Below are 19,029 nucleotides of genomic sequence, written 5' to 3'. Positions count from 1 at the left end.
ATTATAATCACAAACGTCTAGTCCAACAGCAGCTGGGACGGAGGAAGCTTCCCCGAAGCTGTGGAACAACACCTGTGAGATAGACAACTTCCGTTTGATGTGCGAAAGCATTTATTTTGGGTGATTACAGGCCTCAAGGGAACATGTAGATCAGTACGGCAAGTGAAGTGGCCTCACTGTTCTCCAACCAGTGTAACAGTTCCTGATCGGTCATATATTTTCAGTTCTCCTCTAACACCAGAGAGTAAATCTGACAAATAGAGGCTTCAGCAGTTTGAATTGTTCAGACTGGGCTGTAGAGGTTAAAAAGTGACACGATAGTGGCACTTAGCATACCAAGAACCCCGGGTCACCCCGATAAGAACACCCTGTAGTGGAGTGCTTCGTTAATCGATCGTCTCGATAACCGTTATTATATCAATCTGAACGGTGTATAATATCAGAAGACAAAGGGAAGCAGCAACTACATCTTTATTGACAAATAACATGGGCTAGAAGGCAGCGAGCACACTAGCAAATGTAAGTAAGCGAAGGAAAGATGACGCATAGTGGAGATGGCTGGGAAGCCAACTCGCTATGAGCGAGCATTAATCAACATTTATAGTCAGACAAAAATGAATGACAGACATGCGATGAATAAGATACGAAGTGTGCATACACATGTAGTGGATGTCGAGTCGTGGACGGACTATGATCACCACTACTATTCGATTACGCGTCCAAAAACGACTTGGTTCCCTTGATAGCCCGTAAATCAGAAGGCTTTACCAGTCCAGATCAAGTATATTTATTGGCGATCTCGTGGTATCGAAATAATACCGAGACGTGCCAAAGAGTACAAGCGAATAAGCAGTGCGTGAGCAAGCTCGAACCAAACAAGGCGGAAAGCGGAACAAGAAGTGAAACTGATACAGTTAAACAAATACAGTAAAACAATCTCTGGTACAATTGGTTACAATAATAATAATTGTTTCCGTTATTCCAATCGTGTTCTTATCGAGACTGGCCGGTCACTACAGGAGCCCCCCGCTAGAAAGGGTTTACTCTTTCGATACGTAGCGGTTTCGTTCGTGGGACTGATCGCGAAACGTGCAATTGTAGGACGAAGGCGTTGGCAGAACAGGGAGTGATCGTTGATCCTCGAGTTGCCACCAAAAGTCTTTGACGTAGAACGGTACCAGAAGGAACGTACTGTATTGATTGCTTGGATTAGCATGCTACACCAGAGTGGTTTGTATCCAGAATCTGAAGGTTGCGTTCGTAGAGGTCCGGACCAGAAACGCTGCAGACGTAGGACGAGACCAGATTGAGCCAAGGAACCAGATGCGACCAGGATAACCATGTTCGGGACCAAATGTATATCATACGTATTTGGAGTCAGAGAGATCGACTGAGTGCGTTGACTAGAGCGTGGGTGATCAGGCCAGCTTTCGCCAAGATTGGTGAAGTCGACGATACCAGAACAGCGATGGTCAGAGGCGTAGGCTCGGGGTAAACAAAAAAATGAAAGAAAAAGGGAAAAGTGTAGCTTTCGTGTAGTATAGGGGTAGATTCCTATACCGTATCCGTAGTTGGTTATGAGGTTAGTCGCGAAAGCGTACGGGTAAGCGTACTCGGCGACCAGAACGTGAGACGGTAGTCTCGTTCGAACCTCGTGAGCCTGCCATCTCATCCGCAGTCAAGGGCGGTGTGGTCTGCAGGTCTGGACGTGAGACGGAAGTCTCGTCCGTAGACGGGGCAGATGACACGTGCTGTTGACTGGGACGTGAGAATGAGGTCTCAGGTGCATCTAGCGTGGGATCCGAAGTAGATGTAGAGATCCCGCCAGAAGCTTTGATGGGTCTAGCATTAAGTCTCGGCTTATCAGGTATAGCACTGTCATCGACGTGTGCTGGCTTGAGACGATCAATGCTGACTGTTTCGATGCGGCCACGTCGATCAACCTTGAAGGTCTTTTCGTGACGGGAAATCACGTGAAAAGGTCCTTCGTAAGGCTGTTGTAGAGGTTCGCGTACCGAATCTACTCGTATGAAAACATGTGAACAGGTAGATAACTCTCGAGGGAGAGCGACCTGTCGATGTTGTATACGAGTTGACACCGGAGTCAGTGTTCGCATGAATGCAGACAGTCGTTGGACGTAGTCTGATTCGCCGAACTTAGTGCTGCTCCGTGGTGTGAAAAATTCCCCAGGCAGACGCAATGTCGTGCCGTAAACAAGTTCAGCGGCGGAACATTGAATATCTGCCTTTAGACTCGTTCTGATTCCCAGGAGGACGAGCGGCAGGGTTTCGTACCAATTGTTGTTTTCGTGTGCTCGAAGAGCACTTTTAAGTTGGCGATGAAACCGTTCAACTAAACCGTTTGATGCTGGATGGTAGGCGGTAGTGCGTATGCGTTCCGTACCAAGCAGCCGTGTTAGTGAGGAGAATAATGCGGACTCAAATTGTTGTCCTCGGTCAGTCGTGACAGTCGAGGGACAACCGTACATAGCTATCCATCGTTCTACGAAGCGGTGAGCGACTGTCTCCGCCGTAATAGACGTGATGGGAATAGCTTCGGGCCATCTTGTGAAACGATCAATGCATGTGAGTATGTGATCATACCCGTGCGATGGTGGTAATGGTCCTACAATGTCTATGTGAACGTGATCGAAGCGAGCACCAGGCGTAGCGAAAGTGCCAATAGGGGCAGCTACGTGCCTGTGCACTTTTGATCGTTGGCATTGTAAACATTGTTTTACCCACATACGGACATCTTTATTCATTGACGGCCAGACGTATCGTGCAGCGATGAGGCGTAGGGTGGCTGCGATACCAGGATGAGATAGACCATGAAGGGCATCATAGACGAGACGGCGATAAGCGGAGGGTACGATGGGTCGAGGGAGGCCCGTAGAAGTATCACATAGGATAGTACCTGAGCTAGTAGCTAGGGGTACTTCCCGACACTGAAGGGACGTAGACTGTTGTGCTTCCGTGCATGAAGTATCGTTTGCTTGGGCGGCGGCTATAGCAGGTAGGTCAAGCATTGGCAAAGTAACTGCATTAAGTTGGATACGTGATAAAGCATCAGCAACACAGTTCGACTCGCCTTTGACGTGACGAAGGTCTGTCGTGAACTGGGAGATATAGTCCAAATGTCTGCACTCTAATGGTGAGTAACGGTCAGACTTGGTATGCAGAGCATACGTTAAGGGCTTATGGTCGGTGAATAAGATGAACTTACGACCTTCTACAGCGTGCCGGAAATGTTTGATGGCGCAGTAGGCTGCTAGCAGTTCGCGACCAAAAGCGCTATATCTCGTCTCCGTGGGAGTGAGGCGTCGTGAGAAAAATTCGAGGGGCTGCCAACTACCGGAGATATTCTGTTGCATAACGGCTCCTAAGGCGAAATCCGATGCATCAACCGCTATACTAAGCGTGGCTGATGGGTCAGGATGCACGAGAAGTGTGGCTTGAGCTAGGGCCGTTTTGATATCTGAAAATGCAGTACGTGCGGCGTCGTTCCATTCCAGTTTGCGTGGATTACCGCGAAGTAAATCGGTTAACGGTCGTAACTGTTCTGCCGCGTGCAAAATGAAGCGTCGGTAGAAGTTGACCAAACCGAGAAATGCCTTCAGTTCCTTGAGTGTGGACGGTACAGTGTACTCCTTTATAGTACGTACTTTATCCTCACAAGGTAGAATACCCTCATGCTTAATAACATGACCTAAGAATTTCATTTCCTTCTTCCCGAGTTCACACTTATCGGGGTTGACTATTATTCCATTATCCGAAAGGCGCTGGAATAGTAGCGTCAGGTGTTGATAATGTTCATCTACGTTTGATGATGCGATTAGCAGGTCATCAATATAGACGTGAACAAAATCTAGGTCTCGTACAATGCTATCGATAAACCTTTGGAAAGTTTGAGCAGCATTCCGTAATCCAAATGGCATTCGTAGGAACTCAAATAAACCGAAAGGAGTCGTGATAGCAGTTTTCTCTATATCTTCAAGAGCGACTGGGATCTGGTGATATGCTCGTACCAGATCGATCTTGGAAAAAATTGTCGTGCCCTTGAGTGATGCCGTGATGTCATGTATGTGGGGGATGGGATAGCTATCGAAACGTGTAGCTGTGTTTAACGCTCGGTAGTCTCCGCATGGTCTCCAACTAACCCCATCCTTTTTTTGAACCATGTGGAGAGGTGAGGCCCAAGGACTGTGAGAAGGACGAATAATACCAGTAGCTAGTAAATTGTCAAACTCACGTTTAGCGAAAGCTAATTTGTCCGGTGCCAGTCGGCGAGGTCTTGCCGTGACTGGTGGTCCGCGGGTGACTATGTGGTGTACCACACGATTGGTCACCGATGGAGTCTCCTCGAGAGGTTTAGTTAATTTGGGGAATTTCTGAAATAAAACGTGGAATAAATCGTCACGCGAATGAAATACACCTGTGATTCGGTACGCGTTTGTGTGGGCTTTAGAGCCCATAAAGTTGCTGTTCGACGAAGTATCAATTAGCTGCAGCCTACGTGAATCGACTAGCAATTCATAGTGCTGTAGGAAATCGATACCGAGTATAGCTGTGGGAACATCGGCAATGATGAACGTCCACAGATACTGTCGTCGGTTGCTCAGGTTGACCGTAAGTTGTCGTGTACCATAGGTGGGAATGACTGAGCCATTCGCAGCGCGTAGTCGAAGCATAGTGGCTTGAGACTTACTGTTACCGATAGGTACGACAGAAACTTGGGCACCCGTATCCACAAGGTACCTAGCGTTGGTGCGATAATCGTGCACGTAAAATAAACGGCCAACCTGAGGTGAAGTGCCGGCGAGTACGGCCGCATTTACTCGCCGGCTGAGAAGTTTCCCGCCTTGTATGAGCAGGGAGCTCGACAATGACGGGCACCGGCTCCGAAAGCACGGTGGAACCAGCACCAACCTGGACTCGCTTCCGAAACCGCCTTCTGGCGTGGCTTGGAAGATGCCCGCTTGGGGCGAGTCGTTACGGCCTTACGAGATTGTGACCTGGGTCGGGGGACGTAGGGGGCTGGCACATTTGCGCGGTCTCGGAAACTGAGACGAGTATGGATACATCTGTCCCTATCCCCATGAGCCGGAGGTCGTCTAGCATCGAGATCAACGTTAGAACGGGAAAAACTAGCAACAAAATGGTCGCCTTTGGTGTTAACTCGTGCCAGAATCTTATCTGCTATGAGGGCCACCTTGTTGAGCGGGGTGTCCTCGAGCAGAGCCGTAAGGGTTGGCTGGATACTGACTGGTAAGGCTTCGAACCACAACTCTTTGACTATCTCAGAGTCAGCTGTCATGTTTCCTGCAAGGGATTGCAGGCGCGTGAGGTGGTGGCTCGGCTTAGCATCACCCATAGGGTGACGTGCTAATAGTGTCCTCAATCGTTCCTCTCTTGATGGGAGGAAATGTCGAAGGATGGCATCCTTAAGACGGTCATAAACGTTTGGAACGTTCGGATTGAGGACAACCTCACGGACAGCGGTTAGGTGATCCCCGGGCAATGATTCCAAAGCGTAGGCGTACTTCTGCCTTTGATTGGTTATGCGGCGGATCTCAAATTGAGATTCCAGTGCCGCGAACCAGACTTATGGATCATGAGGGATGAAAGGAACCGGTCGAAAACTGATAACCTGTATCTCGGAGTCTATCATATTTACGTTATTCTTATCGTTATCTACCATATTAAGTTGCCAAAATATTATATATTGAAAAATATCAATACGAATATATGCAACAGATGTGGATAGATAAATAGACTCACCGGATTGATCTGGTTTGGAGAATTGGCCAAGTTTGACTTGTGCTCGATGGATTGGGTTACCAGCTGTATTGCGTGTTCCAAATACGGCTCACCAGTTGTAGTGGATGTCGAGTCGTGGACGGACTATGATCACCACTACTATTCGATTACGCGTCCAAAAACGACTTGGTTCCCTTGATAGCCCGTAAATCAGAAGGCTTTACCAGTCCAGATCAAGTATATTTATTGGCGATCTCGTGGTATCGAAATAATACCGAGACGTGCCAAAGAGTACAAGCGAATAAGCAGTGCGTGAGCAAGCTCGAACCAAACAAGGCGGAAAGCGGAACAAGAAGTGAAACTGATACAGTTAAACAAATACAGTAAAACAATCTCTGGTACAATTGGTTACAATAATAATAATTGTTTCCGTTATTCCAATCGTGTTCTTATCGAGACTGGCCGGTCACTACACACATGCGCTCATATAAAAAATATAGTCAAGGTCAATAAGCGAATAATTAACAAGATCAAAATATGACTCATAACATTATAGGTGAATTGGCTAGTCCAGAAACTAGAATAAACTATGTAGGTGTAATATAGTACACGACGTTACACTACTCCCCACAACCCTACCATAGCATATTCGCGACACTCCTCTAAGCAACTCGTGATAGATTGCGTACCAAAGGCCAGAGACCCAGAGACACTTACACTTTGTCTTGTCAAGAGTTGCCCCACTTGGAATCCTCCCATGGCCGTAGTGACCGCATGCCACCCAGTGGATACAAGTGACTCGATAAACACGTTTACATCGCTCTTGAACCAATCGTATCTGATTCATTTCTCATAACTTTTCTGCCGTACTCGTTACCAAATTTCGGTAACTACTTCCTATCTCGCTTATTATCATAGAATTCTATAGTTACAATTCAGCTTCACAATGTCAGCTTTACGCATGAACTAACTTATTTATTGAGTGCTTGCCTGTTTTGTTTTAACCACTTGTTTTAAACACTTAAATAGGTCATTGCATAGGGTCGATGCTCTGACGCATCACATTTGGTTTATGAAACATGTATGCGCTTCATGTGAACGTAAAGAAAGCCAATAACCTGAAAAATATCGAGATCTCTGGGAAGAGTGACCCCTACGTCGTTGTCGATTTTCAAGGTATTGAAGGATAAAGTTGACTTATATATTATATTATCGTTTTGCGAAATATGATTTTTTGTCAAACATATCAAGTACGTGTTTTAAATTTTTAACAAAGAGTAGTGAATTATTGGTACACAACACTGAGTTCTTTGTTTGCCTTGTGTAAGTTTCTGCTACGACGTAAATATTTGATAAACGTTTAATAATGAGGAGAAGCAACTTGTTGTTATTTTTAATACAGTGTAAGTTGGTACAGTCATCGCATATATCTAGAGATTGTTCTCAGCTGACATTTTATTTGTTACATAGCTGAGAAGGTCTGAAAAACGTGAGAGTACCGAAGAAAATGTTTATGCTTCATACTACTTGATTTAAGTTATAAGCACATTTATGCAATCTAAGTTTATTTTTATTCCTTGAAATTAAAAAGAAATTAAAATATAAGGACAAAGTTATTATGGCTTGCTCATTTATCACGATTCATGGTCGTGAACGTTGCATGATATGACTCAAAATTTCTCCGAGTGACACTTTTCATTCATTCTGTGTCTCCTTTTTGCCACTGAGTCCAAAACCACCTTACAAGTCCTTTATTCCTTTCTTATATGAAGTTCTTTTATTAATACTGATATTACTAGTTACTATACTACTGTGGGATATCTTGATATTTTAAACTTCTGCTGGTGTAGTGGGTTAACATGAACCGATTTATACTCGTGACTTTCTGAATTATTTGTGACTAGCCAATTGAAAGCGAGTTTGAGCGAGCTCTTTCACGCCATAAAAAATTTGATAAAATAAAAGTAAAATCAAATTTTATGACTGATCTACTAAAACACGGCGTAATGTTCTAGTAACTAATGCCACCACAGTAGTTGTCATATAACTTCCGTAATTTCTTGTTTATTAAAAAATTTGGCCTGCCGAAAAAACTTGTCATAATCTTCAGTTTGATGGGAATCAAATGCACAAAAGAGAGAGTATGAGTTTAGTTTGAATCGTATTTTGGATATTTCTGGGTTAAAAAGATAAATTTAGGGGCTAAAATACTGGCAGAACAATAGGTTTAGAGTTCAAGTGATTTATTAGTCGAAAATAAACCTTTTGTGGATTATATTCGTAGGAAGGGATGGCTTAAGAGTATATACAAATGCGTGCGCTTTCTAATCCGCCGTCATAGCCACCTTCGATCTTAAATTATTTGAGACCATACACGAGAATCAGATGAGATAAGGTGGGTTTATGATACGTCCAGTTTCTTGAAAACGCAATTTTATGGACTGTTTGATCATATGGGAAGTGACTCACAATCTATAAATTTGGGCCAAAAATAAACCCTACTGTACTTTTTAATATTCTTGGTCAACTAATATTTGACATTATATAGATTCACTTTAGTTTCATGCTTTATACTGTTTTACCAAAAAACCACCATTAATTAATCAACTTATTAGTGAATAGATTATAAATATCTGACACTGCTTTTATAAGCTACTGAATGTGTTTCCGTTCTTACCTGGCCGTAGCTTTTATAAATAATGCTTTACTTATAAAATTCATGCAACCATAAAGTACAATTAGGTTGGCTTCAGTTAAGTGATATGATCACAGAAATGTTTTCGGAGTTATTCATTGAGTGGATTTAGATAATTATTAAGTAGAAATTTAATTGTTAAGTCATGTAGTCTTTCAAATCTGTATCATACATTGGTAGTTTCCATATAATCTCTTACACCTGGTTGTCTAATATCTGTATTTATTGCCAAGATCCTCGTACATGGGTTAGAATAGAAACATTTTGGTTCATTGTAAGATCCTTGTTCCAAGTAAACGTATCGGTGTTATTTTAATGAGACATGAACACTAAAGTTCTGTAGTTTCGCGTAAAAGGAGGAAAAATAAAGTAATCAAAAATATCATGATAAACCAACAGATTTTTCCCAAAGAGTTACTGATAAGGAGTTTAGGCCTAGGAGTAACTTATGATCAACAACATCTGCACAAACAAAACGGGACAATCATCAAAACTATATATTACAATACAGTCCAGGTAAATTAGAAATGGTTTCGTATGTCGGGGCAACGTCTAACCCAATTTAGTCATTGCCTTGCTCAGTAGTATCCGGTGATTTTTTGAGCTTAACAGGTAATTGAACACTTTAAGCTAGCATAAACTAATAAATTCATTGAGTAATATTACACATTTACCTGGATTTTTATGACCGAATTCAATTACCAATCTTAACTACTTAACATTTTGAGCTATCTCAATTGTCTAAGTGTAAATGACTACTTGACAAGTTTATGTTAAGCACGTTTGTAAGTCGTTCAGCCTGAGGATATGGTGAATTTTTGTTTTTGGATGGCGTTTTGAACTATACTTTATCTATTATGGTTAGCGGGAGTATACACATGGGAATAAAGTAAATTGCCTCGTGTTTTAAGTTAATATTGATTTTGTTATGTTTCTAGTATTAAGGGAATGGTTGCTGTGTGGCATGTTACTTTATTTCCCCCTGAAAACCAACATAATAATGAAATATACAGAACTCACACTCTCACCCTGCTTTATTTCATTTGGATATATATTGACTATTTACAATTTATGATACTTTTATTAATCCGTAACTTCTGAAGCCCTGTCATTGTGATTGTCCTTACGCTTTTGTGATGACTTACTGAAAAATTTGTTACAATCTTAAATATTTATATTGTGCTCGTAGCCTAGATGTTCAAGCAGGCTGCCTTTAGACTTGCCATCTGAATCCTGAATCCTATATTTTTGATATAAAGTGTTGAAATTTCGACCAGTACACATTTGTAACAACCCCTTAATTGTTTAAAAAATTGTTGCGAATTTTTTAAAAGTGAGACTAACTGGTATATGTTATTGCTGAGATTTCTTTACATGATATCATTTTACAGACAACAATAAGTAATGGCAGTCAAATCACATGATTGGTGTTTACAAGGATCATATTTTGTATCTATCACAATCTGAAACTACAAAATAAAGGCATTAGCAATTTTAAAGTAAAAATATCAATGCCAAGTTTCCGAAGTTTCAGAAAATCTTTCCTAGGATCAAAACTGGTATCAAATACACTGATTAGATAGAAATAATCCTCATTGTGCTCTAAGGAGCTTCTAACATTCCACTGGGCAAATTAAGTTAAGTCAAGTATAATGATCTGTATGTTTTACATTAAGCATACATAACATTGAAATTCAAAAAATATAGGTTTTCAGTATATTATTCACTACTATTGCAGAATTTTAAACACATAAATTAATCAATCTCATTAAAAACAACCGAACATTTACTGAACTCAACGTTGTGGGGCAGTGGATGTTTGGAAAAAGCACTAAACTTTTAATCTTTGGGTCACGTTTTCAGTTAGAGCAGCCAAGTGGAATAAATGGTCCTTGCACAGAAAAGTACTACTCAAAGCCGAGAATATAAAAAATTGATTGGAAATAGAATTTTCATTATTTGTTACTGTTTGTACATAAGGTTAAACATAGATCACCAACAAAGAAAACTGACTGGTCTGGATAATCACTGAAAACTGGGGAGTACTGAATATTTAGGTCATCATATTCTGCTGACTTTCAATAGTGCACACTCACAACCTAGTACATAAGATCAAACTTACGACATTTAAGTCGTGTGCGACTATGATAGTTTCAGATCATTGGATTGGAACCCAGCTGTCTACAGTTATTAAATAAATTCTCAAAGCTCCCACGAAGATTTATCATTGGTGTAGTGTTGAACGATGTTAGGAAGGAGATACAGTGATTTCTAATACAGGGGAATATTATTTTCTATGAAATCACAAACTGTGCTTAGATGGACAATGTGAACTACAGGGATAAAATATGAATATTCTCCCTTCGGTGTGAAACTATAGATAAAAATTACTTTAATGTCCTCATCTAGGACAAATCATGTATTTACTGTTCCCAGGTTTTTCATAACTCGTCAATTGATTTCGATTAGTGGAAGAAACTGCCTACAAAATCTCAGTTATCCCCTCCCATGTTCAAATTACCCATATACAATTGAACCGTTTTATTTCCTTTCAATTCAGTAATGATCTCATCTTACTTCTATCTATACTAACGTTGATTCAATCTTTTCTACTGATCATTACGGAATGAGGGGTTAGTGAATTGGTTGAAAAAGGTATTAGCGAGTCATACACTAGAACGAAGTGGATCTCCTTTGCTTCCTGGTTTTTAATGGTTGCTTAGCTGAGGTCAATCTTTGGTATAAAAACATAAGATTCAATAATCTCCACAAAGTCTCCATACCAAATGTTACACAATAGCTGTAATTTCTTGTATAAAAATTAATAGATACCAACTTAAAAGATTTCTCCAGTTTTTTAAATTATTTTAATGACTAAATTCAAGTTTTTACAAGATCACTGGGCTACAGTGACTAAAATGTAGTCGAACACTTGTTTTCATAATTATTTTGGCAGAAACACTAGAAAGCTTGATGGTTTGTGATGAACAGTTGTTTTGATTGAAAATGGAACAACAATAACACTATTAGTAGGATGTGCAAATCATGTTCTAATCCTGTATCAGTTCATTCTAGTGAATTTTTGTATTCCACAGTGATTGATACATCACTAATACCTCTATATATTAGAATGTGACAGCTGCTAAGATTGTTAGGTCTGAAGATAGCTTAGATTATGTACAAACATTCGGCATACAATCTTTGAAAGCAAAAGAGCCTTCATTGACTGTTCCGTCACAGTATGGAACTCCCCAGCTCTATCCATCTATGACTGTCAGTAGCCGAATTTAAAAAGAGATCTTACAACAAGTTCTCTGTCTTTGGAACACTTAATTTGATTACAATTGTTCATATTTACAACTTCAGCCAAATAAATCTAAACGATATCCATTATTTAAAAATGTACTTGACAGTCAAAAATGACTCAATATTGAGAATTACATTTCATAGTTGAAAGCGTGAGTCAATTGAAAAATACTAAATCTCCACAAAACCCCTTCTGATAATTAATTACATTTCACTTAGAAATGCATTTAAGTATTTTCTTACGAAAAGATTTACTTTGTTGATAAAACGAAGCTTCGTATCTAATAATTCACCTGGGGTGAAGATTGTAATTTTTTGGATTGAATCACTCACTTGAATCCAGTTTACTGAGATACTGATGACTTATGGTTAGTTTGAGTCACACATTTCAGACTTCATTACCATTGTCGTTATAAAATTCAGTTACTGACTGTTTATTATAAAGTTGAAAGGACTCCTTATGAGCAATGTGAAAGAAATCTTTGTTGTGTAACCTTGCATTATGTTGTAGAAATGTTTGTGTTGCATTCTAGTTACAGTCACGAATTTGATGTTTCTTTGGAAAGTAATGATTTTGTGCCAAGGTGGCCGATCTCAAAATGTTTGATTTCTTGACGCTTTCAATGGAATATCTGTTCATGCAGATAAGCTGTCTTCTTTCATGAATAATTATTTTCAACTGTTTTCACTAATATCCTAAAACGGACTGCTTAGGACTCATGGTAATCTACAAAAATGGCACAACGGGCATTTTTTTTTCCAAAACCTACAAGAACAGAAGTATATTTGTGTCGATAAATTTATCTACATTGTATAACGAGTATAACAGGCTGGACTTAACATTGATAAAATTGCTAAAACGAGAATTATACTCGCAATATAGGCTCTTCGAGGAGAAGCCGTGATATAGCTTGTAGCTGTAAACGAAATATATATTTCCGGATTGTTGTTAATGGATAAAGTGTTGGTTACTAAAGCATTGGATGCTGAGCTTGAGTCTCAGTATATAAACCTCAACGATACCAAGATGAAGGTACATTCAACTAGAATTTATCAGACAGTAAAGAGAGACTCATGGATTTCCATGTTTATCAAGTGTTTTTTAATTTATCTATAATTGATTACAATTGAACACTAAATTAACGGTTTTGGCGACTAAGTGTCCTCGCCGATACCCGAAGATTTTGGATTCGTTTCCTTATGAGCTCGTGAGTCCAAAATACTGCATAGTCATGTACTAGGATGAAATAGCTGTTTAATAATTTCCGGTTTTCAATGTTGATTCATCTGAGATCAATTGATTATGGATACCACTGACATTTATCTAATTAATTGGATGAGTTAATTACCTCCTGTAAACTCCTCTAATGCTTGATTTGCGTATATGTGCTCATTCACAAGTTAGCAACTTAATAACTCTTCTGACAATAAAATGTCAGTTTATGGATGATAGATTTTCGACAACTTATGTAATATTCAGTTTACTATGTATTATTTCTTTAATAGTTAATTGTAAATTCTAGCTGATCTAACATAACTTATGATCACTTAATCATTGTTCGAGGAATACTCATCCTAACACAGAGATTTAGACTGGAAACTATAAACAACAGACTACTTTCAGTTCATATTAAAGAAAAGTTGATGTACATCAAAAAACATATCGCTAAATTAGTATGTGTCCTAAATTTATTTGTTACATGAGCAATACTTTTTAAATACAAGTTTATATAAAAGATTTAATTGTAATTTTTTTTTCAATGATAAATATTCACTATAAGTTTATCAAACCGTAGATTGGATTAATAAACATGATTATTCCTGTTTACAGCATTTGATCTATTAATGAAGGTATTGATTAAATCAGGATACTGCAGTAAAAATGTTTAATTAAATAATTTTCTCCAGTACTTGTATTGTGACGTGTTATTTTGTTTTGAAAACGAGCAAATAAGGATGAAATTTCATAAAAGTGCAAAATTCGTTGTTAAAGAATTCTGGGACATGTTAATATTTGGGTACTGATTGTTTGTGATTATTTAAAACGAATTAGTAAGTGGCCAAATAAATGAAGATTAAAAGACAACTACTAACAGATTCAACATTTACTTGTTTTTATGAATATCAACTTGTTGATAAACTTTTCCTGGAGAAAACAGTTTGTTTTACTTTCGGAAATGTGAATATTCGAATTAATCAGACCACATTGCATACCGATCTATAGAATCCCATTAAGACTAATGAATAGACATGTGGGACATTGGTCACTACTGGGTGATCAATTGATGTAAATATCTAAGTCGTAAAAGGGATTGCTTATTTACCAAATAGCTCACTAGTAACGTTTTGGATCAAAGTTCGTAGAAACAGGGATCATCATTAACCTGGAAACTGAAACTACGCTTTGCTGAAAAGCATCAACTATCACAAAGACTTAGTCCAGAGTTTCCTGCCGACTTCCTCTATTCACCTAACATAAAATCATTAATTACAGTTAAAAGTCAATTTGTACTGTAGTTTTTATCTATTCCAAGGTTCTCATTCAAATGTCAAGGATACAATGAATGCTAAAGAGAAATTCAGTCAAAAAATAACCACTCAAGCTGTACTTTTATTTTTTAATGACATTTTCTGAAGGTATACATTGTTGATATAATTCAGTAGCTAAGTACTTGAATTTTAGGAATAAATTTTGTGCATGAAGATCAGTGATACTATTTGGCTGTTTAGATGGAATTGAAAGAAAAACATAACGGTGAAATACTTCACATCGATTAGTTTTGTACCAAACCTCTACACTAATATATATGTGATCTACAATGATAAAATACTGATAATTGAGCAGTAGAGTTAAATAATAATGTTGTAATTTCATAAGTAATTATGAAAATAACATCGAATAAGTAAATAACTGAAAGAGGGAGAATAAAGTAGTCGAAATAGTCGAAGTGATTATTGGTGGAAATTGAAAACAAGTAGATTGACGGTTACCAGATTGGATATTTTATAAAAAGATGAACAGGGTATTTTGGTGAATTAGGAAAGGTATGAACTGAATCCATAGCTTCATGATTGGAAATATAGTACCTTAACAACGAAGTCACAGCCCTATGGTTGCGTATGCTGCCGGTCCGTATTTCATTAGATAATTCAAACTTACATTTACGAAGAAAAAACTGTTGCCGTTTTTTCTGTCGTCCTTCACTTTTATTGAATTACTCTTAGTTTGATGTACAACTATATATGTTCACTTAAAAATCTTAAGAAGTAAATTTTCCTTCTTATCCAAAAATACCTTTCCGTTAACCTTAATATCTTTTGTTCTATAGCTTCATAACTTACATATAATTCAATTCAAGACACTGATGTTAAGTTAATTCACCTTACCATCTGGCTCATCATTAAATCTTTTATAGACAGATTGAAAGCTTTGAGATTTCTTGTAAATGACTGAAACCAGCGAGTAATTTGGTACCGCATAGAGAAGTCTATATCGGTCGGAACTTGCCTTTATTTAGATTCCTGGTAATTTGCATTGAATTACTATCGCGATCTTCAGTTTTATTCTTGATCATTGGGTAAAACAGTTTCCTAGTTGAGTTTTCTGATAAATATCAAATTGAATTCCATATTCTACATTGGCTACTGGTTTCTGTTCTCTGATGTCTGTTTGATACGTATTCCAGTTTGATTTTGTGAGCAAATTATAAGTAAAAACTTGTCAGTCATTTCTATTAGTTTCATCAAACCTATGTAGTAATTACAAAATATTTTATGTAAAAAAGGAAATTAACTAGTCAACAAAATGTACCACGTATTTTTATGTACTTATTTTTACCTGTTTTTAGGACAAAAACAGAAAACAAAAGTTAAAGATGACGATTTAAATCCGGTATGGGACGAGGTAGATAATAATTCCTTCACGAAATTAAACATTCAATCAAACTCATTTTTGAAACAAATAGGAAATAATAATCGATTTAAAAGGGAAACCTTTAGTTGCTTCAGATAATGTACTGATCAAAGTAATGGATTTCGACAAAGTTACACCAGACAAGTAAGCAATATATATATATATATATATATATGGATGATAAATCTTATGGGTATTTATAACCTGTTATCGAATAAGTTATATTGAGTAAGAAGCCGGCATTCGATACATAAAATTGGTAAACAAAAAACCTTGATTCAAAACCAATTGTGTCTGGCATAGACAGAATATTAAACTTAGTTTTTGATTACTTTAGAAAAGAGTTTCTCAATGTTATCTCATTGATTTGTAAATATTATTAGTTCAAAAAGTGGTTTCCACATTCTACGATTTGATAAGTCTCATATGCACCATAGATGCAAGATGAAAAATTATATTAGTCTGATTATTGATATGCGCTAAAATATCCAAACTGTGTTGTAACAAACGGGGCTAATTTGATATCTCCTTACATATCTATTATCTTCTTTTTCTAAGTAATATACAATATTTCTCACTTTACATTTCACTTTTTTCCAACCGAACATCTCATTATTGCTAGAAGTTCTGACTTCTCTAATCAATCTTAATTCGCTAAGTCTTTGGCTCCCAATAACTAAAACTCAGTCTATTATATGGCTCCGTTATTCTAAAACCTAAATTACCACTCAGACATGTCGCTTATAACATCGATGCGAACCAAGTAGTGGTCAGATTTGGTCACATTTATGGAGAGCCTCCTTGTTGAAGTAACTCAAACATATATGTTCAGAATAAAGTGACGTCTATCCAGAAAGTATGATTCATATAATCTTACACAGACTCAGCCTTTCCAACTGACTCCAGATCTCAAAAAGAACTCATAACCTAGATCCTGAATACCAGTTGTTTGTGTGATAATATGACACGACCTCCTGTCAAAAGGAAGGACAAATAAATAATAAAGCAGTATTTTTTTCGTTACTTCTACATGGATAAAGAGTTGCGCAAGATCATGGATCGATTAAAGTTAGACATTAACACCGTTGGAAGCCGGCTCGATAGACTAGAGATTATACTTTCACTCACGAAACCGAAGGTCCTCGGTCCGAGGCCCATACTAGGAAGAAACAGCTGTCCGATTATTCCAGGTTTCCAATGGTGGTCTAGCTTAGATGGACTCATGGCTTCAAACTTGAAAATACTACAATCTTCACGAATCTTCGTGCAAATTTCTACATGTTCTTCGATGGATTTCAAGCTGAATGTTAATAAAGACAAATTCTACCACAAGATAAACAGTTCCTTATATCAGGGATAAATAGCAGACATTGCTGTGGTAGCAAGAGAGTTGAGTGCACAAATGAAACATTTAATAGAAAGAAGTTGTCACCTTTATCTGCGGAAATTTGTCATTCACATGTCAAATAATGTCGTTCGTCGCCTTCATATATGAACAGTTCATTAATTAATTATAGAAAACACCATCAGCAAAATCATTGCCTATATTCTGTCTTGTGCGGTCTGTTTTTGACGTAAGCATAAACTTAAAAGTGTTGTATTCCACGATTTATGACGTGGATGTGAACAAAACTATCTCTTTTTATCATTTGCCTGTATTTAAACTAATTTCTCAGATCAGCATTTCTGTCGTCCTAATCAAGTTGATGTAATTACGTTAACTTCACCTAAGGCTGTGGTTAAACATCAAACCGAGGTAGATTCAGGACTGTATGTCAGTTTTGGGGTTCAAGCTATTGACAATTAGCTGGTTTGAACCCATAAAACTTTTGAGATTGTAATAATAAAACCAGTCATTATCAGTAGTATTTCACTTTTGACCTGAGGAATGAAGAAGAACATGTTTATACAATATATTCCATTTTTTATTTAGATTCATGGGACAAGCGTTAATTCCGTTACAAAGTGTTTTGTCTGCAACAGTTGAAGTACCTATTTGTGTGGTATTACAGAATAAAAAAGGTCAAGATACCATGGTAAGTTGTGAGGAACCACAACAGTTCCCTTATTTCTGGATGATTTCATTTTTACTTGAATTTAATGAGATGGTTAAATGATCTGTAGATGCTCAGTTCTGAAGCGTCACGCTTCGAATATTAAAATCACTTTGTGGCTTGCTCAAACAGCTGAGTTATGTATTTTCTCATTGTTAAAAGATTATAGCAAAGTTTTGCACTTGCTTTAAATAATTACTTATGTGTGCTAACCTCATATACTCATCAGCTCTTATAAAGTGATTCCAACCTACTATAAAATCATTTACTAAAAACTTTAAACGTAACTACGACCATGGTAGGCATATTTTCCCCATTGTTTATCAGCTGGAGAGACGAAGAGGTACACTGAAATGGATACACCATATATATTACGCAATAGAGAAAGGTATCAGAGGTGAAACACTAGTTGAAGATAACTAAAAGGGAATCATTCCTGTAATACTTTCTTTACATATATTTTCATGATTACTGACAAATTCAAAGAAAATAAGATAAGAAATTGTTATAAGTTATTCTGAGTAGTTAAATATTAAGCATTCTGCTGACATTTCATTCATAAGTCTTAGTACTGTGGACAAAGTTGAAATGACTAACAAAAAGTGAAGTAAAAGTGGTTAGTCTGAGACTATGATTCTCTCTGTTGATCAATCATTTACTGTTTGACACGTCATGGTATTTTTGAGTGAATATTTTTGTACTTTAATTACTACTTAGTTTATTCTAGATGAAACAGAAGATTTAGAGCTAGCAATTTTAATTTAATAAATCTGCTTTCTTGAAGTTCCGCTAATATATCACTTTGAATAGACTTTAAAAAAGTCAGAGTAATAAATAGTCTAGGATGATGCCAATTAATTTCATTTCATATGCAAACTAAATTCTAGAAATATATAAGACTATTTTCACATGTTTTATATGGTTATAGCCTCTCTATCTTATTTCACTTCTACATGAATTGAACTTGTATAATTAGTATTCACTCATAAAGTAGATTAATTTTAGAATCTGTCACAGAAAATCACATTTGCAAAACATTCTATGAATAAAGTTATTGAGTATGTGGGACACAGGTGATGAAATTTGATCAGTTACCTCCGATGAATTTTTTTATACTTTTATCACGTTATAACAGTTGTGATCCCTCTATTATGCACTCACTTTGTTGATAAGTGGTGGTATATATCTCCTGAAATATTTCAAAACCATTTCTTTCTCCATATGCTACTGTGATATCAAGGAAATCGAACAAATGTAAGCATTTTTCTCAGAGCCAACGTTTTCTACGACTGAATGAGAAT

General features: G+C 37.5%; 2 protein-coding genes across 2 annotated transcripts in view; one reads left to right on the top strand and one right to left on the bottom strand.

The window, feature by feature from the left end:
• Nucleotides 1-976: 976 nt before the first annotated feature.
• On the bottom strand, nt 977-1,787 carry Smp_141020 (hypothetical protein; the record flags this gene model as incomplete). Its single annotated transcript, XM_018791742.1, has 1 exon — nt 977-1,787. The coding sequence occupies exon 1, from the start codon at nt 1,670-1,672 to the stop codon at nt 977-979; it is 696 nt and encodes a 231-aa protein (XP_018645157.1). The 5' UTR covers nt 1,673-1,787.
• Nucleotides 1,788-6,863: 5,076 nt separating this feature from the next.
• Smp_141010 (fer-1-related) overlaps nt 6,864-19,029 on the top strand; it is a 121,099-nt gene continuing 108,933 nt past the window's right edge. Inside the window, exons 1-4 of the mRNA XM_018791741.1 lie at nt 6,864-6,936; nt 15,610-15,665; nt 15,727-15,818; nt 17,641-17,710. Coding sequence (XP_018645156.1) covers nt 15,790-15,818; nt 17,641-17,710 — 99 coding nt within the window. The 5' untranslated portion in view covers nt 6,864-6,936; nt 15,610-15,665; nt 15,727-15,789. The remainder of the gene's footprint in view (nt 6,937-15,609; nt 15,666-15,726; nt 15,819-17,640; nt 17,711-19,029) is intronic.

This window comes from Schistosoma mansoni (assembly GCF_000237925.1).
Source record: "Schistosoma mansoni, WGS project CABG00000000 data, chromosome 1 unplaced supercontig 0094, strain Puerto Rico, whole genome shotgun sequence".
Taxonomy (NCBI): Eukaryota; Metazoa; Platyhelminthes; class Trematoda; order Strigeidida; family Schistosomatidae; genus Schistosoma; species Schistosoma mansoni.
Note: the sequence above shows the minus strand (reverse complement) of the source record. Positions and strands in the feature narration are given on the sequence as shown.